At 43.0% G+C, this 25,238-nt stretch overlaps 1 protein-coding gene and 1 long non-coding RNA gene across 3 annotated transcripts in view; one reads left to right on the top strand and one right to left on the bottom strand.

Moving 5' to 3' along the window:
* Nucleotides 1-2,697: 2,697 nt before the first annotated feature.
* Nucleotides 2,698-25,238, top strand: part of CLMN (calmin) — a 141,608-nt gene continuing 119,067 nt past the window's right edge. The window contains exon 1 of one of the 2 annotated variants that reach the window (XM_019481630.2): nucleotides 2,698-2,782. In XM_019481630.2, the coding sequence (XP_019337175.1) occupies nucleotides 2,758-2,782 (25 nt within the window). In that variant the 5' untranslated portion in view covers nucleotides 2,698-2,757. Of the gene's footprint in view, nucleotides 2,783-17,310; nucleotides 17,488-25,238 lie in introns of those variants that run through there. The other variant, XM_014596406.3, reaches the window with a different exon arrangement.
* LOC132248826 (uncharacterized) lies at nucleotides 11,545-17,226 on the bottom strand. The gene is made up of 2 exons (XR_009460261.1): nucleotides 16,756-17,226; nucleotides 11,545-16,345 (listed from the first exon to the last, which is right to left on the bottom strand). It is a non-coding gene; the product is annotated as an uncharacterized LOC132248826 (long non-coding RNA).

Raw genomic sequence — 25,238 nt, 5'->3', positions numbered from 1 at the left:
AAGTACACATAGCAATTACACAGACTTGTCATTATCACCACTCATTTTTACTCTTATAAAGCCTTTTATAAAGTCTCAAGAAAAGTCTTGCTTTCAAATATGGGGTTGAGCAAACAAAAATATTGAGAAATACTAACCTAAGGGAATGAAAAAGGGTGGGAGTTGAAAAACTTTGGTTCTAATCCAATCTCGTGCATCACTTCAGCAGTTCTGCTCGGTAAGACACTTCTCTCAGAAAGCGGCTGTACACAAGGGTGACAGTTGCTAACCTCACTAGGTTGCAGCTACAGAAAGGATAGCTTACAATCCTATGCAGCATCTGTAAACTGAAGTGATTGACTCTGTCATTGTTCTCATACACCTTCCTTCCATTGGCTCTGTGCTGAGAGGGGTTAAATTCTCTATCCTTATGGCACAAAATCCTGTTGTTTTTGTTTTTTGTTTTGTTTTGTTTTTAAACTATGCTGGTGAAAGAGGCAGGCTTTAAATATTTGTGTAGGCTGCTTGGCAACAAATTGCATGTGATCTTTGTAAAAACAATGAGTTCTCATAGAATTTACATGCATTTTAACAGGCTTCTAATGGCCACTGATCAATGCTCAATGGCTGTTTTGTCAAAAGAAATGAGCATTGGAAGATGCATCATATTGTTCATTGTTAGTGGTGACTCAGTCTCCCTTGAAAAAGAGCTAAAATGTCAGAAAGGTTAATGACAGGATTTGAATAAACCTGTATCTGAAAATATATTAGTCTATTATGGGAGAGACCTGATAATGACTGGTTATGTTTTATACTTATTACTATGAGGAATGTTTCCCCACATATTCCAAAGAATGTTAGTTGCAGGCAGGCATTTTGTATGTATAGTTGCGTTTACATCCCTTAGAAATTATTGTTCTCTATGATTTTCATTCAAATTAAAATCAAATTATTTTCCATGTGTCAGGTATCCAGGTTGTAGCTGCATTGGTCTAGACCAATAACTAAAAACCTTGCAAAAATCTTGTTCGTCTAATAAAAGATATCATCTCTACTACGAGTCCTGATTGCCTTAATCAAATTATTTATAACTTATGCCACTGGTTTCCTTGATGCAGCGATTCTTAATCTGTCCCATACTTAATTCCATTAGCTTGGATGTGGCTGTGGACTCCCTCTAACTTGGTCATTCAGGAAGGGCAAGCTGGTTGCAATGCTGACACTTCCAAGTCTTCAGAAATTATGAGTTATAGGGCTGCAAATATCATGAGCCTAGCTAAAAACATCACAGAGTGGGGTTTTTTTAACAATCAAAGTTTTTCAGGTTCTTTTCTTTGCCCTCTGGTTTTTTACCCTCTAGGGCACTCAAGTCATGTTTTCTAGCTTTCCTCTTCAACCATAATGGATTTTGGGGGGGGGGGGTTGTTTATGAAAAAATGAGATTCTCCCGAATGCAGCAACTTGGCACTTTAAGAAAACACCATATATGACAACACCCATAGGGAAATTGTGAGAATTGCCTATATTTTGATCAGAACTTCCCTGACACCTGTATAGAGCAATCTGAAAATGAAATATTCTGTGAACTAATAAGAGTCCAGTAAGACTAAAGTAAGGTAATAGAGGGCATGTCTACATGTTCATTAATGTGCTCTAATTATGGTGCATAAAGTTAGTACCTGTCATTACAGATACTAAACTTAATGCACTGTAATCAGTACTACTGTGCATTAACACAAATGAATGCTTTTTTGTGACACTTAATGCTCATTAGACTAATCTACTGGGCATTAGCACATTAGTGCGGTTTTTGCCAGCTGCGCTAATACACGGTGGAATTAGTCCAGTAGGCATTAAGAGTCTCATGCAGACATGCCCATATTATATTTCCTGACATATAATGTGCCCTGGAATAAGATACTTACCTTGTTTTTTGAAAGGCAGACCAAAGTAAACAAAATTGTTTCCAGTACTGAGGGGGATTTTATAACCGTTTTCAACTATCTGAAAGTTGGTTCCAAAGGGGATGGAGCTAAACTGTTCTCAGTGGTGACAGGTGACAGAACAAGGAGCAACGGTCTCAAGTTACAGTAAGAGAAGTTTAGGTTAGATATTAGGAAAAACTTACCAAGAGTGGTAGTGGAATTTCCATCCTTGGAAGTTTTTAAGACCCAGCTAGACAAAGCTTTGGCTAGGATGATCTAATTGGGGCTGGTCCTGCTTTGAAGATGGGGTTGGACTCCCCGAGTATGTGACTTCCTGAGGTCTCTTCCAGCCCTAAATTTCTATAATTCTATGAGTAGCAGCAGCTAGGAAGCCAAGCCTGCTCATTGTTCTGTTCCTTGTGGATTAAGTGCAGCATTATTTTTACTTCTGTGCTACAGAAGTCTAAGTGGCAGAAACTGCTGTTATCATATCTCCTTGCCTATAAAATGCACCTAAATTTCCAGCAGCTGTTTTTAAGGGGAGGAAGGTGCATGTTGCATGCAGGAAAATATGGTATCATGAATTACTCTAAAGGGAGCAACAAAGAGTTACAGGAAGATTTAAATATACTTGAAAAAAGTATTGTTTACTGACTCTTCTTTCTTTGGTCAAAATATAGTAGCTATTTTGTATTTACAGAGGTAATAATAAAAATCAGCTTGGTGATTTAAGTGGAATTCAATGATTTATTCATTTTCTAATACATGGACTGTCTCTCTCAGCAGAAGCACTAAGCACCCAGAAGATTCTTATTCATAAGGGAAGGTTTAACTGCTGCTACTGCTCAGGCTGATGAACAGAAGCTTCATTTTTCAAGGTAGAAGTCAGCATTATCTTAAACTATTTTACATGATCCATTTTATAATCAGTATGTTTCAGAGTTAGAAATGTTTTTTAAAAAGACTCTTTTAAGATAAATTCTATGGCCACTGACAGACATGGAAAAAAATCCAACAGCGCTTTATTGGAAGAGGCAGCATGTTGGTTTGACCCAGCTCTGCAGTGTCTGTATAGATCAGGCACTTCAGTGGGGCTTTTTGGTGCTTTTATATAAGCTGATTGAATCAGCTATTACATAAAAGCGCCAAAAAGCCCACTAAAGTTTCCAATCTATACAGACATTGGGCAAGCCGGGTCCAACTAATGTGCTGGCTCTTCTGGGCATGCACTCTGCACTCTGCGTGCCAGGTGCTCTGAGCTTAGAGTTGGGGGGAGGGTTCCACATCTGTAAGAGAACCTTTGACCTGCTAATCTAACTCCATCTGTGTTATTCTATATTCTAGCCATTATATTTGACCCTAGTACTCCTATTTTGAATCACTTATGTTTGACTCTAGCATATCTTCTAGGACGATATCAACTCTTGATCAGATAACATCGTAAAGTGGAGAATCCACCACTTTACTTAGTAGTTTATTCCAATGGTTAATCTGTTAAAATGTTCTAATTTGAATGTATCTAGATTAAGCTTCCAGCTGTTTGTTTTTGTTATGCCTTTCTCTGCTAAATGTAATAGCCCTTTAGTGCCTAGCATTTTCTCCCTGGGAAGAAAATATTCTATAATCAATGAACATGAAGAGCCACAAAATTTATATGCCTTTTCATTAAACAGCTTGACAGCTGCTGAGCAATCACCATAGCAGTCAAAGTATTTTAAAGTCCATTTCAAAGATGAAGGAAGCCACAAAAGGATGTTTAAAGTTGTGAGGTATCATCCCACACGCTAGATGCGTTGAAAAACATGAGGTTGAAAGTCAACAGTCTGATAGCATCTCTCAGTTTTTCCATACCATGACATCTCTAAGAGTTCCTATAAAATGCTATAAAGAGTTTTATAGGAACTCTTAGAGATTCCATGGTATGGTGAAACTGAGAGATGCTGTCAGACTGTTGACTTTCAACCTCATATTTTGGATTAAATTTGATAAGCCATTGAATTGTATTGACATTTTTGAAGTTCAGCAAAGAAATCCTTGAAATTCCAGGCCCTGAGAAACTAGGCACACTGTCAGGTCTCACCAACAATGGTGAGTTTTCCCTGGAAGATTTTAACTTTGGCAAGTTTGATAGACTTTAATTATGGAATGGATTGAAAATAGTGATGTGCTGAAGGGAACTTACATTGAAATTCCATCACCACGCTGAAGGAATCATAGGAATTACTTCCATCCTTAACATGGAACACATCCTTTCTATACAGTGATTGATCTGTCTGCATTCATTTTTATCCCTTCAAGCCTCTGAAGTATTTCTGGAGAGGACATGATTTAGCTTTAGAATATATCTGACTGGACCCAGAGTTGGACATTTTCACTATTTCCCAAGAGGAGGTATCCCCAAATCATTCTGTGAGATCTTCTAGTTCCTCCCAAACTTCCTTTTCAAATTACACAAGTTGAATTTTCTGTACCCTGTGGGCTAGTGTAAATCAATGGAGTTACAGCAGAAATTAATTTGTTCCAGTTCATTTCTTAGGAACAAAGTGTAAACATTTCCATTAAAAACAACTTAAAATTGTTTGGCAAACAGTATCGCCTCCTTCCTTTGTTGATATTTATTAAAAAAAAACCTTTTTGCTAAAATGGGATAAACAGTGAATAAATTAATAAAAATAAATACATTCCCCAGGCCCTCAACTCTTCTTTACATCATGTACACCACTGGGACACAGAGTTAACACAGGCCAGGAGGGGGAATTTTAATGGCCTTCCCATGTTAAAATACTGGCACTGCAACACTTCAGCCTGTGTTTTCCCTGAACAGGCCCACACAAACATACAAATGCCAGCTTGTATGCAGACCTCTGAGGGTGTAGCTTGCATTCATAGTTTGGCAGGTTCCATTTGTTGCCCCCGCATTTGAAAATGCAAATGTCTGTTCCCTGTTGCTTTTCCAGCTTAAAGGACAAACCCTGCAGTCCTTTGTTGAGGCCTGATCCTCACTTACATTAAGGTCTCACACTACACAGTTTTCCTGGCAAAACTATGAGTTGATGCACACTCATAGTTCCCCTGGGGCCACAGAACCCCATATTTTCTGCCAAGAGAGTGACATCAGCTTTGCAAGCAACAGAAAGCTTCTGCTGCCACTTGGCAAACCACAGACGGCATGTGTATACGTTCCCTGCTTTCACTGCCTGCCTTGGCCCCTTTAACAGTTGGCCCCTAGCCAGCCCAGGAGCTGTGCAGTGTCCAGAGCCATGTGCGTGCACTGATGGAGACTCCCTGTGGTGACTACTGTCTGCTGCCAGAGCTTTTACCCACAGAAGATCACTCTGTGATGCAGAGTGTCCCTAAGTCCCTGTTAGTGAACAGCATAAATAAGTATCAGGTTCAATTTGCACTTAGAGTGCTTCATCACTGAAGCAAAATGCTGCCTCTAGTGAAATCAATGGCAACATTTCTTCTGACTCAGTGCGCTCAGGATTTCACTTCAGAAAAATAGGTCAGTCATGTTAGATTTTGACGCTTTCTCCCAACATGGCATTAAACATAATTATCCTTTGACATCTTATCATGTAGTAAGCCTTGGTGGAGGCATATAAGCATTATCTGATGCCGCAACATTTATCAGTTCTAAATGACAGCTCCCATGAAATAACATGATGTCTAAAGCCAACTCTAAAGGACACCCTGTACTTACCAACTGGTATTGCACCACCTGATATTGGAAGAAAGGTAGTGAGCCAGAAAGAATGATCAAGGCAGATGGAAGACCCCAGGCATCCGTTGTATGGTCACACAGAAGTATCTAAACAACTTAAGGTGCAAGAGGAGTTTGTGACCAGTGTTACGCTGTTGGACACGACAGCTGACAGGGTGTGACTGATGTTATGGAAAGATCAGGTGCTCTGAAATGGACCTGGACCCAGGAGTACCTTCCCAGAGAGGCTGATCTAGATGAACCAACATGATGCCTGAAATGCCTATGCACGCAAACTGAAAGATCAAAAACAAACATGATTCAATGGGGCTACTCTAATGACATGAATATATGTGAGTGTGGTGAAGTACAGACTATGGAGCACACAGTTGTTTGCCAACTCCCTGGTGAAACTTGTACAAAGGAGGATCTCACTGCGACAGCAGAAAGAACCACTGCTTTTGCATGGTTCTGGAAAAACATCTAGTTTATGACAAGGACAGAGGAAGAAGAAGAAGCGTTAAACATAATTTCTAAACTGCAGTCTACTCTTAACTGCAAAGTCATGCTTCAAATCCTGCTAGTTAGTATACTTCCTCTAGGTCATGCTCTAAAATGACCTGATTTTCTGGCAAAATTCTCCTTCAAGTGTTTAGATAGTCTAAGGAATAAATGTAGGTTTTGATTCTAGTTCATTTTTTCTATTTTTGGAGGCTGGTTTCTGGCATTAAAAATAAATTAAATTAAATTTGGGATGAAATACAATTAGGGCATGAAAATGCCTGAGTCTCAAGTACTTGGAGCCATTTCACAGTGCTTCCTATTATATTAAAACCTGATTTCAATGGTTAGGTGTCACCCAAACTTCACCTCAAAAGTTTATAGCAAGACTGCCATGTTATTAAAAAGGGGCATCTCCCCTGCCCCTACCCATGTACATTTTTGTTACAAGTAAACGGAGGAAAATAGAAGGAATTTTTATTATTTCTGTCTCAAACAAGTTAATTTGAAACTGGCTGTAGAGCTGACATGAATCTTCATATAGAAATAAACAGGAAAGGTTGTGTTACCTCAAAAGTGAGAGGCGATGACAGGTAATTTAGCAGACTGTTGCATTTGGAGTATATTTTACATTTCCAATGTTATTATAGAGGTCAGGCCATTTAAGAGGAACTTGTTTACTTGCATATAGTGCTGTAATAGGCCAGTGCCTGTTGGTTATTATGAAGAAGTGCTAAGCATAAATTACATGCAAATAACTAAAATATAAAGGCCATTTTCTATAATACAGTATTGTTTTGGGGCTCTCAGATTTTTCTTTCAGACCTGATTAAACCAAAAAATAGCACAAAACTACAATATAAAAAGGTGATTTGACATCTACAGATAAAAATTTCTTCTACTGTTATATCTAACTGTTACACAGGTTAGATGTAATACAACTCACCCATCCTTATGACATTTTAGGATGGTCATCAATTGTTCATGTAAATAGTCCATATATCTATCATCCAGGTTTTTTGTCTTTTGCTAAAGCTAGAGACAAGATGAACTATAGGTCTGTCCAAGCAGAAAAACTCATCAGATTTTATCAGTGACAGATGATAAATACTGTAGTTGGATTTGACAAAGCAAACCTAATAGTTATTCCAGAGACCTAAGAGTATATCTGTACTGTATTGTAGAGATACTGAAGCCTGCTCTAAATGAGCTAGCTTGGGTTACTGAAGAAGTCTATATACAGTAGCATGAGGCTGTGTACTGAGAAGCAGGGTAAATTACCCAGAGCTAGAATGGTCCCAGTATCCAAGCTAGCTCAGGTATCTCTACAGTGCACTGAATGATCAGCAGAGCAGACATACCCTAAGCTATAGCTATTTTCAAATATGCCAACCATACAAAATCAGAAATAACTTTTTAAAATCCTTACTCTATTTCCCTCCACCACACTCTCTCCTTGTCTGTTTGTTTGTGGTCACATTTTCTCTATAAGTTGATCCTTCTCCTGGGTCACTATTTCACCCAGTTGTTTTCTGCTGGGAGCATGTGCACCTTCATGTTAAAATCAAACCAAGGCACAAGACAGTTACATGGCAGCCAGTTGCTGATGATGAAGTGAGCATCATTACACTGATATATTGGAAGTGTGAGGGCCAGAAAGCCAGCACATGTAGAGTGGTCAATGTAAATAAGACCTTGGGTGCCCGAACAAGGGCCAGACATAAGGGCATTCATAGATGATGTAGTCAGCTGTCTGAGTTTGAGCACGACAGCTGTAGTCATCATTATTGGAGAGGCCCCAAGACTGCATGCTTGCCTTAAACCTTCCAACACCTGTTCTGAGATGGTTAAAAGCAGTCTAGCCCTGCAGGGCACAGTCCTCATGACACATTAAGTTAAGGCTGGAATCCACTAACTTAGTGTGCATGCTCCAGCCCCCTACTAGTGCACAATACTCAGCAGGCGCATATGCAAGTGCCAAAGTGGAGGTGCAAAGTGTTTGGAAACTTGCACCCCGGGTGGTGCCAGCAAGGCAAAGGATAAAGCTTCTCTGCTATTAACCTTACCCTGGACCCCTTCCAGATACTGGCACTAGGCAAAAGTCCAGTCCAGCTTGACTCTTAAATAAGTAATGGTGTAACAAAGTTCAAGTGTTGGTCACTAATCTTGACTTTTATTTCTTCCTTCGCTTGGCTATGGAAGGCTGTTGCCACTGTTTTAGCGAAGCTTAGCTGGAGATGCCATTTATGGAAGTAGTCAGCAAGGGTGTTCATGGCTGATGAAAAAGTGGATTTAATGGCTTCCCATTGCTTGCTTCTTTTGGTGAGAGCCAGATCATTGGCATAGCCATATTTCTTGGACTAGTTGTCAGGCAGGTTGTCAATGTACACATTGAAAAGCAGTGGAGAAAGTACAGAGCCTTGTGGGATGCTATTCTAGACTCCTAGAGTGGCTTTCATGTCTGTCAGTGGTCTTGAGAGTGAAACTGCGGTTCTGAAGCATGATCATAATAAAGCTGACGATAGTTTTGTCAGTTATCATTTGAAGGAGCTTGTAATAAAGGCCATGGAGCCAGACAGTGTCGCATGCAGCAGTGAGGTCCACCAGGACAGCACCGACCGTCTCACCAGCCTCAAAGTTCTCTTCAGTGTCTTGAGTACGGAGTTACCTGCTCCATTGTTGACCTTCTGTGTCTAAAACTAGCCTGCTTCCTAGGCAGCTGTGGATCAATTATGGGGTAGACTTGGGCATAAATGAGGTGTTCCAGTAGCTTGAATAAAGTGCACGGGAGGGAGGTAGATTTATAGCTCTGTCCATCATCCTTGGGCTTGTTAGGTTTTAGGACTAAAACGACTGTGGCCTTTCTCCAAATGTGAGAGATCTTGTTGTATTTGATGCAGTTAAAGATGAATTCACAAAGCCAAATGATCATCATCTCCCCAGAGTTACAGATAAATTCAGCATGTATGGCATCAGGCCCTGGTGATTTGTTGGTCTTTAAAAGCTTAAGGGCTGCCTTCATTTTTTCAGTACTGAATTCTCCAAGCAGATAAGCATTGGGACCATGAGTCTTCCAGAGCTGTTTAACTTCTTTTGTTATGTGGCTAGTGAATTCCTTGTCAGGTTTGATGTAGCAGTCATTATATGAAAGTTCAGCTGCAATGGCATCAGCTTTGAATTCACACTTCCTTACACTTTTTTTCTTTCCTGTGAGCTGGTTTATCCTCTGCCAAGCCTTCCGGCTGGAGAGTAAGAAGTTAATTGATTCCAATGTTTCTTTTCATCCAGCTTTTTCTGACTTTGTCTAGATGGCATCATAGTTGGTTTGCTCTGGCTCAGCTGCGATGAAACTTCCATACAGCTGTTGGCATTCATCATCCCAGCCAGAGATATAATTTTTCCTTTACCCTCTGGGGATACTATTCTTGGCATATCTAAGGATGACATCACAAAGTGCAGTGTGAAAGACATTCTTGTGTGTATTCCATGGGTCGGCAGTGATTCAGCAATGGAGTTTGTATCAGTTTTGAATTTTTCCTACCTGGCTTTGTGAAAGTCCCACCTAGATTGTGGCAACCTTTTCATGGTCTATTCCGAGAAGGGTAGATTGTGGCAACCTTCTCGTGGTCTACTCCATCAGTACCTCTTTGAGGGAAGCTCATGCTGTACTTTTGTCACTGCCCCCATGTTTGGATTGCTACTAGCCGAGCAGCTTGTGGGATGGCTAGTAGGGTTCCCACACCAAGCTAGTTACTGAGGGAATTGAACATCTCACAGAAGATACTTCTCTAAAGGACAATACCTTATTTATGTATGATTTTTTTTTTCATTTCTTCTGGCTTTTTGGATAGGATATAAATCTTATTCCTGGGAAATTGTCTTATAATTGTCCCTTTCTTATAGAGCTTTACAACCTTTGTCTTATGTCTAATGGGATGATGAAGCTTCATGACATTGCAGAACAGGAGGAAGTTGACTTTTGGGTCATCAAAGTAGTCACGCAACAGTGGAAACAAAAAACCATCAAAAAATGGAACAAGCAAGCAAAATCTTGGTGAGGATGTGTGGCCAGCTGCAGCCATCACTAAGGCTAAGTACAGACAGTCAAAAAGCCCAAGGCTGAATTGATTCAATCTTTTCAAGTTAGTCTAAGCTGGTAGATTGAACCAATAAGCAAGTGAACAGACATTCATTTTGTAGAAATCCAGCCACATGCCTACAGTGGTCCAAGCCAGAAGCCTGAGGGTGCTAGAACATGTTTTCCTGCCGGCCTAGAGCAAACAGCTTACAGGGGTGGGCAAATGAAAATAGGATGGGATTCAATACTGACAGTAGGAACCAGCAGCATACCTATAGGCTGGGGAACTCCCTTCTCGAAAGCATGGAGGTAAAAAGAGATCTTGGAGTCATTATTGACTCCAAGATGAACATGGGCCGACAATGTGAGAACACGGTCATTAAGGCTAACCGTACCTTGTCCTGCATCCACAGATGCATCACAAGCAGGGCCAAGGAGGTGATCCTCCCCCTCTATGCAACACTGGTCAGGCCGCAGTTGGAGTACTGCATCCAGTTCTGGGCGTCACACTTCAGGAGGGATGTGGACAGCATCGAGAGGGTCCAGAGGAGGGCCACTCGCATGATCTAGGGACAGCAGGGCAGACCCTATGAGGAGAGGCTACGGGACCTGAACCTGTTCAGCCTTCGCAAGAGAAGGCTGAGAGGGGACCTGGTAGCTGTCTATAAACTTAGCAGGGGGACCAGCGGGGAATGGGAGAGACTCTGTTCCCCCGAACATCTCCCGCAGTAACAAGGAATAATGGCCATAAGTTGCTAGAGAGTAGGTTCAGGCTGGACATCAGAAGGCACTACTTCACAGTCAGGGTGGCTAGGATCTGGAACCAACTTCTAAGGGAAGTGGTGCTGGCTCCTTAAGAGGAGGCTCGACATTTACCTGGCTGGGGTCATCTGAACCCAGTTTTCTCTCCTGCCCATGGCAGGGGGTCAGACTAGGAGATCTACAATGTCCCTTCTGATCCTACATCTATGAATCTATGAGCTTGGGCCAAGGCTAGCCAACCCACCCTGCAAAGCATCCAGGTATGCTGGGAGACAGTGAGTTAACTTTAATCTGCAGGGGGTCTTTGACAGAAGTTCAATAAACCAATTTAACTTAAATCAATTAAGTCTGATACTACATCCATCCAAGTTTATCTTAAACCGGTTTTGGCCATTTTGAAAGCAGTTTAAGTGCACTGAACTTCTGTTGTGTTACACGTTGGAGCCAGTTTCCAATCATTTTGTGCGGGCCGGGGGCAAGCCGGGCCCGTCTTTGCGCACGCGGGCTGTGGCCAGCAGCCCGGGCACGTGGGGCTGGAGGAGACCGTATGGCGGCAAGGCACGCACGAGCTAGAATTAGTCACAGAGGCGTAATGGTTGATTTAAAGATTATTTACTTACACCCAAGATGGTCGCGGTGTAGGCTGGACAGTTTTCCAGGTGCAGCTCCGCTTAAATCCTCGTTGGAGGACTACGACAAATTCGTTTTTTTGGCCCCGGAGTTGTTAAGGCTCCGCGGGTTCGGCAATTTCTTTCCCACGGAGTTGTCGAAGCTCCGTGGGTTTGGTTCGGCTCTCTGGCCCCGGAGTTATTAAAGCTCCGTGGGTTCGGATCTTGAGTATATAGGAAAGGGATACATCTAGGATTGCGCTCGGCGACGGGGAGAGGCCAGAGGCTGTTTAGACCTCTGTTGCCTGCTTAAGAAATGCGTTGGGTCCGTGAGGATCCGCAACGCTTAGAGATCTTCACACAGTGCGAAGTCTCCTCCTCCTGGTGTTCGTGGAGTCTTCCCTTGCGGGGGTCTCCTCGGAGTTCTCCAACTTGGGCAGAAACCACCCAAGCTCTTTATACGGCTAGCAAGCCAATAACTAGCCGCCACGTGTGCATGTATTAGAATCGGCCAATGACATGGCACGAATCTTCATACAAATGGCGGGAACTCCTTTGCACCGTGCATTTCTGAGATGCAAAAGAAATGCACCATGCAAAGAAAGCTACAAATTGGCGGGAAATTCTCCGTTGCACTAGGGTTCTCTTCTGCAGCAGAGAACTCCACCATGCAAGGAAGCTGCAATTTAGCAGGAACATAATTTAGCAACACCGAAGCACACACAAACAAAAACTCACAACTTTGGGTTGTGACACATTTATACCAGTTTATGTGCAATTTCTGTCCCTAGCCTAACAGATCTACAGAACAAAACAGGCAGAATCCTAAGATCTCTATACAGTTTTTACTTAATTAAACTCACAGCAGTCATTGAGATGCTTTGCCCCAGTAAAGATGTAAAATGTAGATTAAGCTGAGACAGCTCCCACCTGGCACCTTCTAAAATCTCAGTAACAAAAAATGCATCTCTGCACCAAAAATTTAATGGCATCCTGGACAGAGAGGAAACTTCTCCTCCTCTTCACCTTAAAATAAACCACAGTATATTAAATAACTCTCACCTTAAGATAAACCACACCCAAAACAATGAAATCCAGAGCAAGGACAAGCAAGAGAATGAGTAATAGTTAACAACAACACATAACTCCTACTCAAAAGCCTGAGTTTGCCACATCAGACATGTTCAAGCAGAATATCAGCAGAAATATCATCTTGCCTACACAACAAGCCTATTTGGTAGGTACTGTTCTCCAATTACAGAATTCACATTTCCATCAGGAAAGACACAGTCCTGCAGCTGCTGCTGCCCATGTGAAAGTTTACACTTTGCTAAATTGCTGCAAACTGTCTGCAGCAATCAAAGAGGATAGATGCAAATAAATGTAGTTGCATTGGGTGTAGGCTGGGCAGGGGAAAGCAGAATAAGCAGAAGGCATCTGTGCTCATCTGTCCATTTGACACAATTATTAGTTGCTACTCCAGAGAATCCCAAGACTGGAATGTCTGAGCGTTGTAGGTATAGCCTGCATGGGGAAGCAGAGGTGCTGAGTGGTGAAGCTGGAGGACTGAAGCTAGGTTGTCCCTTTGAAAAGAAATGCTTGTTTTAGTGCGATCCTATGGTGTGTATGCAAGGCTGGAATTCCAACCACATAATTTAACTGTTTTCCTTTTCTAAAGACTTAAACTTCATCCCCTCTCCTCTTTCAGTTTTAGGTTGAGAAAGCGCCTACTTCAATTCTCTGGTCTGGAGAAGATCCCCAGCAATATAAGATAAATTAAAACTTTGAGTAAGATTCCTCAGTGCCCTCCTTTTAGCGGGAAAAGAGGCTAGAGTGACATCACAGTGCTCTAAAAGCTCTGAATTGCAGCCTGTGAAAGATACTCCTATACTAGAAACTTGGAAGCACAACTGTAAGGCTGCTTGACAAGTAACCATCCATATTGTGGGAAGTGGGGTCATAGCATGCAACCAGGGTATAGGCAATGCTGTGGCCCACAGGGAGCCAGGTGACCGGCTGGAATAACTTAAGACTTGTCTGCATGGGAAGTTATACTATGGGCATTTACCACTATAGCTATAATAGTACAAAAGCCCAGGTAGATAATTCTGTTCCAGGATAAAAAGAGCTTTTTTTCGGATATAGTTTATATCACTGATATTAGCTAAGCCATAAAAGCCACTTTTATACTGGAATAGGAGTATCCGCAGAGGGAGTTCCACCTGTATCACAATAGCAAGCTACCTGAAAAGGCACAAACACAACTGTGTCATTTCTCAGGTAGACATTAAACATTCTTTCCTCACATGGGCTGTTCTTGTTACAAAAGTGACTTTTGAGTCAGCTTCACCCCACCTCCCTTGGACTGCCTGTGAGTATTGTGCTTTTTGTCCTTACCAGTTTATCTTTAAAAGTGTCATCTTTAAGACATTTAAGACTGTCATCTTAAATTAGGAATATGAACTATTCATCCACCCAGGAATAACATGTATTAAGAAAATAAATACAGGTTGATAAATAAAACCTTACACATCTCTTAGTTATGCACAGATGAAGCCTGCAGAATAAATAAAGAAAAGGTGCAGAACAATGCCATCAATTCACCAAGAACTTCCTGTTAGATATCACCTTCCAATGTGCCATGAAAATCTTTTTTTGTTGTTGTTTTTTTTTATGAACCTGATATAATATTTCAGATTCTTCTCCAGGGACTTACAGTGTTGCTCTGAGCAACCAGAGAGAGCCAAGGGATTTAATTAAAGCAACATCATCTGCTTTGTCTGTCATAGAATCGTCTTTAAAAAACAAAAGGCAAGCAAGCTTTATGAATCAAAAACTGAATCAGTGATTTGCCCGAAAGAACAACCTCAGTCCATGTTGTTGTATACTATCATTTACTTTTTGAGTACATACATGGTACATTCAGTTATTTTCCCACACGTTTTTTAGCAATTTTACTGCAAGTCTCGCAACATGTGAAGATGTGAGAATCTTAGCCTTCTTTTTTTAGAAATAAATTTGTAGGGCTTATGGTTGTGGGAAAGAACTTGCTAATGTTCCCCTTCAAAGACTGAAAGGAGGTGACAACAAGCAGCTAAACATTATTATTACTGGTATTTTTAAATTTCATGGCATTTAAGCCCATTTAATGATCTTTCAGACCTGACTAATAATTTTGTAATACTTAGATTTGGCAATACCGCTTTTTTTTCCCTTTCATGTGAACGGAGCATATTTTTTGGTTCTATAAATCAGGGTCTTTGCTGAACAATGTTTAGCAAAGACAGCATTTGCTTTGAGCAAGGTGTAAGAAAGGTGGATCCAACACAAAGTTTTGGATTGATGACAATGGCAATATTGGTCCCGCTGAAGCTTCCTCCCTCTACTCATCCATGTAGGTTTAATATCTAGGCCTCAAAATCACATGCATCTCTGCTTCTTCTGACTGCTCTGTCCATGCTTCTTGTCCCTTTCATATTCAGCCATTTCTGTCCCTGGCTGTGCTACTCACCTGCTCCTACAACAGTTATCTCTTCTCAGTTGTCAGTCCCATCCCTAAAAAAAGAATGCTTTTCCAGAATTTCCAGGCTACTCTTGCACTCTCAGATCTATCCTTAATCCTCAGTCCTTCCTCAAGACCTATGAGTCAAAGATACTGATTAAAATAATGAAAAAAGAACCTAACCTAGCACACTCATCCCTTTTCTCATTATACCTGTTTGTTGTCCTTTGGTTTGTAAGCCCTGTAGGGCAGGGTCAGCATCTTTCCCTTTGTCTTTACAGAGCCTAAAAGATTTGAAGAACTACTCTAACGTAAATAATAATAACAACAGTTAGAGCTGGTTGCAGGTTGTTGCACGGGGTGATTGATTGGTAGCTTTCATTCCTAGGATAAGTAGCTTGCCTAATGCATACTGCACTTATAACCTGGCCTCACCACCTTTCCAATCTGATTCTGGCTTACGATAAAATGTTGTTTGACTGGCTCTGGGAACAACTCCATTCCAGAAGTGGGTGAAACAGGCTAGGGATCACACAAATGCTTTCTATTTTAAAGTGACACAATCCACAGATACCAGGCCACTTACATTAAAATTTGCAGTCTCAATACATGGATATATGCAGATCCCAGTAGTCCTGCTGATAATACTGTACTAGTGCTACAGCGTGTGTGAGCCTTCTTTTTTGTTAAAAAAATATTTACTCTCTAAATCAGCGATTCCCAATCTGTGGTACAGGTACAACCAGTGGTACACAGACAACCTATCAGTGGTACCCATTAACGGATAATTATATGACAAAAATTTGCTTAAGGTACTTAAGGCTGAACTGAAAAATGTATTTAAGATTGTATCATTTTAAATTGGTGCCCAATCTGTCAGAGATTGGGAACCGCTGCTCTAAATGATGATATATACAGGCAGTCCTCGGATTTATGACACAATTGGTTCCTGAAAACCATGTCTTATGTCAAAACATTGTAACTCGGAACCAATTTTCTCGTAAGAATGTATGATAATTAATGCATTTTTATTGTAAATAGCAATCATATTGATTTGGAAGGATTTCTTTGAGGTGACTTTGCTGGACTTTTTGAAGGGCTCTTGGTTGAACTTTTTGAAGGGTTGTTGGCTGGAGTCTTGGCTGCAGGTTTTTCTGGAGTCTTGTCTTTTTTCTTAAAGAAAGTGTCCAAGGAAGTTTGGACAGCTGTTCTCTGGGGAGATGAGCGACACAGTTAACTTGTTCGCTGGCATGGCGTGGCATCAGTTCAAGCGTTATAAAGTCGAAACTGAGGTCAGAAAGTTGAAACAGGGTGTCAATTTATAAACACTGTAAGTACGAAGCACTGTAACTTGAAACGTTGTAAGTCGAGGACTGCCTGTACGCATCAGATGCTTATCTATACAGAAGACAAGGTTCTTTGGGCAATGTCTCCCAAAGAAAGAGTATGTCCTGGTTTCCAGGTATTGTACTTGATCCATCACTGCCTCGGCATCCATGCTGTGTATTTGCCCAAGGTTGGCATGGAGCTCACGGCTTAGGCCTGCGCAGGTATTCTTAAAGGTCCCCGTTACCCACAAACGAAGCTTGCGGGACCAGACTGGGCCATAAGAACAGGAAAGAGAATCCCCATGATGTGTTTTGATCAAAACAGGCTCATTTTTTGTTTAACCCCGAGAAGGAAAAAAAATATCCTACCTTTTCTTTCCTCCCCCCCATATATTTTTTGCCCTTGGTGCAGCCAGCCACCTTCTGTTCTCCCCCATCCTGGCAGCAGCCCCTCTGGGCTGGGGGAGCCCGCTGGCCTTGGGGGCGAAGGGCCCGGCTGGAGGCGGGGGGGGCAGAGCGAGGTGGGGCAGGGCTTGTCCCTCTCCAGCCTGGGGAGCGGGGTCTCGCCTCTGGGCCCGGTGCGGACACATCCGAGCAGAGCCGGGGGAGTCAGGCCGGGGAGGCTTTTCCTCGGGGGTGCGGGCCGAGCCGGGCACAGGTGGGAGGGAGGGTGACGGCCCCGCCGCAGGCTTGAGCCAGGTGCCGCCCCGCGGTCCCGGTGTTAGGTGTGCGTTGTGCGGTGCGGTGCGGTGTGTGTGAGTGTGAGTGTGAGTGTGTGAGGGAGGGAGGGAGGGAGCGCGCGTCTTGCCCGCGCTGTTCCCGCCCGACCTGCGGCTGCGCCAGCCCCGGACCGAGCCGAGAGGACGAGCGAAGCCGCACAAGTTGCTCCGGGGCCGGGCGCGGCGCGGCGCGGCGGGGCGGGGCGGGACCGGACCGGACCCGCGTGGCCCCACCGGCCGTGCTGCAGCGCGCGCGGACCGTGGCGGCGGCGGCGGGGGGCGTCCCGCTGCCCACCCCGCATGGCGGGGCACGAGTGGGACTGGTTCCAGCGCGAGGAGCTGATCGGGCAGATCAGCGACATCCGAGTGCAGAACCTGCAAGGTAAAGCACCACCCCCGGCCCCGGCCCCGGTCCCTACCCCGCACCCGCCCGGGCTTCACCCCCCGGCGCGGCGCGGCACGGCGCGACCCGCCCCCTCCCCTCCTCTCCTGTCCTGTCCTGTCCTGTCCTGCCGGAGCTGCTTTCACGCCTGATCTTTCCTTGCAAGTTTCTTCCCGAGGCCTGTGCTGTGAGGGGCTGCATAGAGTATACCCTCCCCCCCCGGCCCGGGCGATGCTGGGCTCCCTCCTTCCAGCCGGGGTGGACAAAGTTCCCGGTCCGCCCGCCCGTGCGGCGTGGCCGTGGCCGCGGCTGTGCAGGCCGGCCGGCCGGCCGCGTGAGCTAGTGAACCGCGCGACCGGACCGCGGAGGTGGGGGCCGGGGCCGGGGCCGGGCCGGGCCGGGCCGGGCCGGGCCGGGCCGGGGGGAGCTCTGCCTCTGCGCTTCATCGGGGACAGGTGCAAGGTGCTTTTGAACCCCGAGCCCAGCTCCACTCGGGTGTGGCAGCCGGACGTGGGGAGCACCCTGCCTGAAGGCAGCCGCGCTGCTCTGGGTTTACTCCCGTTTGCCTGAGAAGACATTGGACCGTTATCTGATTAAAACGGGACACACTGTTGAATGGGCCTGGGCAGAGCTGATACACTGGCTGCCAGATATCTGTACTGTTCTGCTGTGGGATTTGCTAGTGCAATCACTACAAGAGATTCAGGTGTTAACTTTTAACTTGCATAGCACCGATGCATGATTTCCTCCAAAATGAGCTTTGCTGCTCTCCAGCCAGGGGTGGTAGGGACAGTGTGAACTGACATAATCACGCTGAACAGTTTTTGCATTCGGGGACAAGAAAACAATTTGTTTAATGCAACTTTCCAATCTTCTTAATCAACAATTTGCATTCAACTGCAATATGATGCTCTCCAATTAAAATAATAGGCTTGGATTATAGGCTATTATCTCTTCCTGTTTATACCGAATGATATTAAAGCAATACATACTGAGAGACATTGCAATTGCTGGAAAGTTATTTTTGTTTTGTGTTTTTTTAACAAAATGTATGATTTACCTAAAATGAGACCAAAACCATCATTTCTGGCAACTTTGTTTGCATGTAATAGTGTATTAACTTGAGAAAGGTTCATTCCACAAAATTCAGGCTCTGAACCCATTCAGTGCTTGGGAAGTGTTTGGACTTATCTTTATTTTGAGAAGTCCCTCCCTTTATGACATAATTCCAGTATTTCTCTTGTTCTTGTCTGTCTCTATTTTGCTGCTGTTTGGTTTTTTGTTTGTTTGTTGGTTGGTTGTTTTTTTTTCTTTTACAGTGGTCTGAGTACATTGTACCCCACAACTATCCCTGATTTCTCAACTAAGCTGTATTCAGAAGTTATTGGTAATATTTGAGGGAAAGATTCTAGAGCAGAAGTATGAATTGAAAATAGTATCTCTTCTTCTTCTTTTATTTTTTACCTCCCAGTCCTTTGTTTAAGGAAGTATTAAAATAATTTCCTTCTATGGGACTTAAGAGTCTATTTGTACAAAAGCACACTGCTATGTAGAGCCCTCTCCATTAAAATTCCTGTAGTTCAGCAAAGGAATTATTTACCCTTCAGGGTAAATTCCATAGATTAGTACTGAGTTCATGAAAAGAAACACAGGAGGGAATTTGAAAGGTGCATTTGCTATTACCTTACCATATGCACAGTGATTATCACTGTGTCTGTTGTCTCATGGTGAAGGATGACTGTGTTGTGATAGTTAGTGGGTGGTCAAATCAAGGTGTGTTGGTTACACAAGTAACTAAGGAGGCCAATATGAGACAAGTAGCCCCTTCCATGATCTCACATTTCCACACATCCTTTAAATCTACCTGCTGCTGTGATTGTTCCTCATCTTTTGATTTTCCTCAGTGGCTGGTTAGTTAGTGTTTGAAATGCACAGCAGCTACCTCTACATTGATTCACCATTGGTGAGCTACTGTGTGCCTTTGCAGCATGTCATGTAAGAGAGCCCTTAAATCTTGCTAGGCAGCCCCACTTTTTCTTGCTGAGTTCTAGCTTGCTGCAAAGCATCTACTAGGTCATTCTTGCACACGTTCAGCCCAACACAACTGAGCCCTTGTAATTAACGGTTCAGTTTTCAGTCAGTGTGCTGCAAAACCTCGGTATTTATCACTTTAACATGCCAGCGAACTGGAGCAAGATCACAGGAAGCTTTGTTGTGGTCTCTCTAGCTTGATTGTGCCTCTGTATACTCTCTCATGTCTATACAGCAGAGTTGTGAGTCTCACTGCTTTGTAGACTCTCCATTTAGCTTGGCGGATTCACTGAATAAGAATGGAATCAGTGAAGGGATTAAACTCCCTGTTAGTGCCACCAATGCCCAGTCAGCAACATACTAGAGTTCCTGGGTGGTTTGTTTAGTAACTTTGACCTTGCTCACATCTAGAAAGATTGAGCAGTTTCCCAGTGGTGTGGAGACATGCTCTTTTGTTCTGTCCCATATAGCTGTATAGACTAGTGTGAAAAGAATTGGTCCAAGAGTACATCCTGGCTTCAATCCATTCATGTCAGGGAAAGGTCACTGGTGGTCCTGATTTAGCTGCATCTGTCTTTGTGGAGTTAAGTACTGTTTGGGACTTGTCACATTGTTCTCTGTGAGGCTCAAGCGCCTCTCCATAAGGATCCAGAGCCTGACTTGACTGGCCATGACCTTTTTAATATCATCAGAACTCTCAACAAGTAGAGACCTTGGTTTTGTCCTCAGTGCTTTTCCTGGATTTGTCAGGTGACAGTGATCATATTTATTGTTCCTGAAACTGCACTGTGACTTCGGGATTTTCTTGCCTTCTGTGCACGAGCAAGTGGTTGAGGTACATCTGAACTAGAATCTCACTAGTGGCTGCACACACCAGATGTTTATGAGATAAGCTTTAATTGAGCTGTTATGGATATCCAGTGAGAATATGCACAGTGATGCAGCTCTAGAATACCTAATGGTGCCTAGCATTTATATATATATATCACTTTTAACCTGTAGATCCCACTTCACTTTGTAAACGCAAATAAGAATTATTATCCACACTTTACAGATGTGGAACCTGCTACTCTGAGAATTTAAGTGACCTCTGCATCATACAGGAACTCAGTAGCAGCGCCAGGAATACAGGCCCAGACTCCGGTTACATCTAATGCTATATTCATTGCAATATGCCACCTCTCTAGTTGAAAGTTCAGTTTCTTTTAAAATGGGCCAAATTTTATTTCAGTTACATGTTTTTTTGAGAATTGAATTTGGCCTTCACTGTACAAAGCTAACTTTTTCCATCCAAACCCTGAGTTATGGACTATTAGCAGAATAAACACATTGTTTTGGTCACTACCAATAAACTATTATCTCTGCAAGCAGACCTCACTGTTTGCATAAGGTGAAGAATGTTTTTATTGGATTGGGGGTTAAGAACACTTGAAACGTTTTGTGCCCAATCTTGATCCCTTTGAAGTCAATTGGAGTTTTGCCATTAACTTCAATGGTAGCGGTGTTGTTATCATAGTAGGAAGAGAGCTTTCAAACTAAGAAAAGAAACAGAGATGGATAGAAACAGGCTTGGGAGCACAAGAAAAGAATAGAATAGCATCAGTCAGCAAGGGCATCTGTACACATGTTGGATGTCAGCTCCAACAGATGCTAATTAGCACATGTCAGAACAGACTCGATTAAGTGAGTCTGCTGGAGCATGCAAATTAGCATGCTCTCGCAGCCTCCGTATCACGTGTATTCAGCATCCCCGCGCTTGGTGGCGGGGGTGCTTTAACTAAAGCTCATTCAACAAGCTTTAGTTAAAGTGCCCTGCTGCCATTGTGAAGCAGAGGAGGCTGAATACATGCGATGCTGCAGGTGCTTTTATTAGAGCAGCTCTTGGATCCACTCTAATTAAAGTGCCCCCCGCTCTACCCTGGAGCACATGTAAAAATGCCCCAAGATAGGGAGTAGGTGCTAGAACATCATCAGCCTATCTGTCAATTTTTCTGTAGACATGATGGCATTTGCCTTAGGGACCAAAAGCAAATCTTGCAATCAAAAGCCCTCTATGCAACATTTCATCCCAGAAGAGTATTTTTAATGGTTAATATAATTCTTCCAATTCAGTTTTATTTTTGACATTTTTAGTTCTGTCATAACTAAACTGGGGAATTTCTGTGGTGTGGCTCATTATTTGAACTCTACACTTAATGGCTTATGACAGGGCTGTCCAACTTCAGAACAGCCAGGGGCCGCATACACCTCGAGTCACACACTGCAGGCCACTTGCTGTGGTGGCACTTCTTGTGCAGGCTGCCAGGACTCCTACTGTACAAGCAGCATAGGTCTTGCTGCCCCCACCCTCACTACGTGAGCAGCATGAGCTTCTACCTACTGCCACTGCGACGTGAGCCCAGGCCTGCCACAGTGTGATCAGTGGAAATCCACTTTCCCCTCCTGTCTGCTGCTGCCCTACCCCTGATACTCCAGCCATTGCAGCAGCAGTGGAAGCAATGGGGGAAGGGGGAGGTTGATGGCCCAGAGATTGCAAGTTCAAGGCCATAGTAGAAGTGCTCAGATTCCAATGAATCTATGAATTCTGCTAATACTTTGTCACAAGGACATGGAAAAGGGAAAGGAAGGAGCAATGGGGGAGTGGCAGCTGGTCGGGAAGCCAGGGTCCTCACATTAACCCTGAATGCAGTCTGAGGGCTACCAATTGAACAACCATGGTTTATGATATCAGCAGTCTCTCTCTCGCTTCCCCTGTTTTTCTCATTCACACTCTGATTTTATAAATAACACTAATATAACTTGAAAATCCATGTTTAAATTGACATTGCCAGCAGGTCATGCTTGTTATTGGAAATGATCTGTTCTCATTTACACACCAATTTACAGTAGTGCAATTCTACTGAGTTCAACAATTAGATTTGATTGATGTATTTAACCAGGCCAATTAACTGACTAGCAAAATTAGGCCTGATAACTTTATGTTTCTATTATCAACTTAATTGGCTAGATCAGGAGCACTCAACCTCTGGCCTGTGGGACAAATGCACCCCGTGGAGCCGTGGCATCCCCCCCACACAGGTGGATTAGGGCCAGGCCACACCCCCTTCCCTAAGTGCAGCTGGGTTGAGGCTGGACTGTTCCACCTTCTCTTTGTCGGGCTAGGCTATGCCCCCTCCCCTCTTTCTGTAGCTGGATCAGGGCTGGGCCACATCAGAGCTGGGTTGGGGCTGAGCCAAACCCCTTCACCCTGCATGGTGGATTGGGGCTGGGCTGCCCCTCCACCTCCTTCACATGGCTGGATGGGGCCTTGCGACACGTGCCCCAGGCGCCAGATCAGGACCATCGGCTGGATCTGAACGGAGGATGGATCAGGCGCTGCCCATCTGGCCTGCCAGACAAAAAGGTTGAGCACCACTGGGCTGGATTATAATGTATAGTTTTTTTTCTTTTTTTTGAACTAAGAATAAAACCAGCACAGCATTGTGTTAGAAGTATAATACTGGTGGGACAGAGAAAAGCAATGCCAGTTTAAAGGAAATGGAACTGCCAGCTGGATGTTTGAACATGGCCAAATCATGTTGGGTTTTTACATTTGCTTTTTCACTTAAAAACTCAGGTTTTCAATTTTTTATTAAGTAGAGAGTAAAAGGTAGAAGCCATTGCAGTTAAGTGTTGTTAAAAGCCAAAAGAACAGCTCCCATTTTAGACAGTGAAGCAGGGGTGATTTCAGGGCATCGCAACAGAAAGTAGTAAGAGTGAAGGAATAAGCACCAGGCTCACTGACATACAAATCATGCACCTTTTCCTGTCGTCTTCTTTTGAAGATGATGATGTAGCTAGATGCCTTTGATATATTTCTTTCCTACTGCTCTTTGTTCTGTTTATAGATTCTCCATAGCATATTTCTCAAAATATGAGGAGGAGAATGGCAAAACGGAAAAGCTGCACAGAATGTAGGAGTACCCCACAGAACAGTGGCACACTCAATAATTAATTTTCAGCCAGAAGATTATTTTTTTTTATTTTAACAGCAGGAACATTTTGTTATAATACAAGAATATTTTAAACTCTTCCCGACTGGAAGGTTAGTGTTGGAACGTGAGAGTGCGCTCATGTGGGTAACTGTGTTCGCTAGAACTAGGCAACATTCCTTTAAAGGAAATAATTTCTGAAAGCATATTTTGTACTTAAATCCAGTGCTTGATAGTACTCTGAATGTAGATTATGTGGTCTCTGTATTTCCTTACAGTAAATGATACAAAACAGTTATTTCTACACCTTTAGGAATTTTAGTGCCATCATAATTACTGAATATCATACTCCAATTAGATTTTTAATTGAGCATTGTGATTATAATGCTCCATATAGTACTGGATGGTAGAATTCTACAATTGCTAAACTGACTTGGAGCCAGAACTTCTGGATTCTTCCTTTTACTTTCGTCATTAACTCAAAGCCTGTGAGAGTCTTTCTGCTGATTTCAATAAACCTTGAATCATGTTCTCAGTTTGTAATTTTAATATTTTCAAATGCCCATTAATTTTAGTGTGGATCATGTTGTGGGTATTCAACTTAAGACCTGCAGTCAGATTCTCAGAGGTGCTGGACATACACACCATCATCTTTGTCAGTATGAACTTCAGAACCCTAATGTGCTTGAAAGCTCAACCCTAAAACTAAGATTTCAAGTGGTCAAATTCATTAATCTAATTAGATTAAACTAAAGTAGTCATTCTAATTTGTACCCAACTTGGACTGTGGCAGCTTCTTTTTCAGACCTGATGAAGGACTCTTGAAAGCTAAAAGCTTGTCTCCTTTCTCCCCCACATATACAAGTCAGTCCAATAAAAGCTATGTATTTGTTTTACAAATTTGGCTTCTGAAATGTTTAGAAGTATTTAGACAGACAAGGTTTTTTGGGTAGATCTGATATCTTTTATTAGTTCAACTAAATAGTTAGAAAAGTTGTTCTTTGCAAGATTTCAGGCACAAAAGGGTGTTTGTGCCCGAAAGCTTGCAAAGAACAGTTTTTCCAAATATTTAGTTGGTTTTATAAAAGATATCACATTTAGCCAAAGAGTCTTGTGTGCCTATGTCCTTAGACCAACACAGCTACAACCAACAACCCTAGAAGTATTTAGGTACCTAACTCTCCCCGGAATCAGTATGGGTTAGTAATCCATGATATTTTAGAACCTGGATCGAAGTGTCTCAAATTGCATACTTAGCAACAGACATTCAAAATAAAAGGATTGTTTCTCAGAATATTAACTTATTTTTATCTTTGTTCATCCATCTGTATAGTGAGTATAATAATGTTTATAGGCTAGGGACAGAAATTACACAAACTGGTGTAAGTACTCAGAAACTGGTTTAAACCTGTAATAGAACAGAAGCTTAGTACACACAAACCAGCTTCCAAATGGCTAAAACTGGTTTAAGATCAAGCTGGTTGACTGTAGTATCGGACTTAACTGATTTGGGTCAAATCTGTTGATGGAATTTCTGTTTCATACCCCTTCTTGGTTCAAGTTAAATCATGATCCCCCAGCATCTGTGCATGATTTCCAGCCCTGAGCTGGGCTATGCTGTCTGCTCCAGAGAGCAGGGCTGGCCCAGCCCAGCTCTCTGCTCCCTAGCTGGAGCAGTTAGGGCTAGCTGATGGGGTGGGGGGGCAGGGGAGGGCAAGCTGATGGGACTGGGCAAGCCTGACTGGGGAT

This window comes from Alligator mississippiensis, chromosome 2, assembly GCF_030867095.1.
Source record: "Alligator mississippiensis isolate rAllMis1 chromosome 2, rAllMis1, whole genome shotgun sequence".
In the NCBI taxonomy this organism is placed as follows: Eukaryota; Metazoa; Chordata; order Crocodylia; family Alligatoridae; genus Alligator; species Alligator mississippiensis.
The sequence above is the reverse complement of the archived record's forward strand: the minus strand, read 5'-3'. Positions and strand labels throughout refer to the sequence as shown.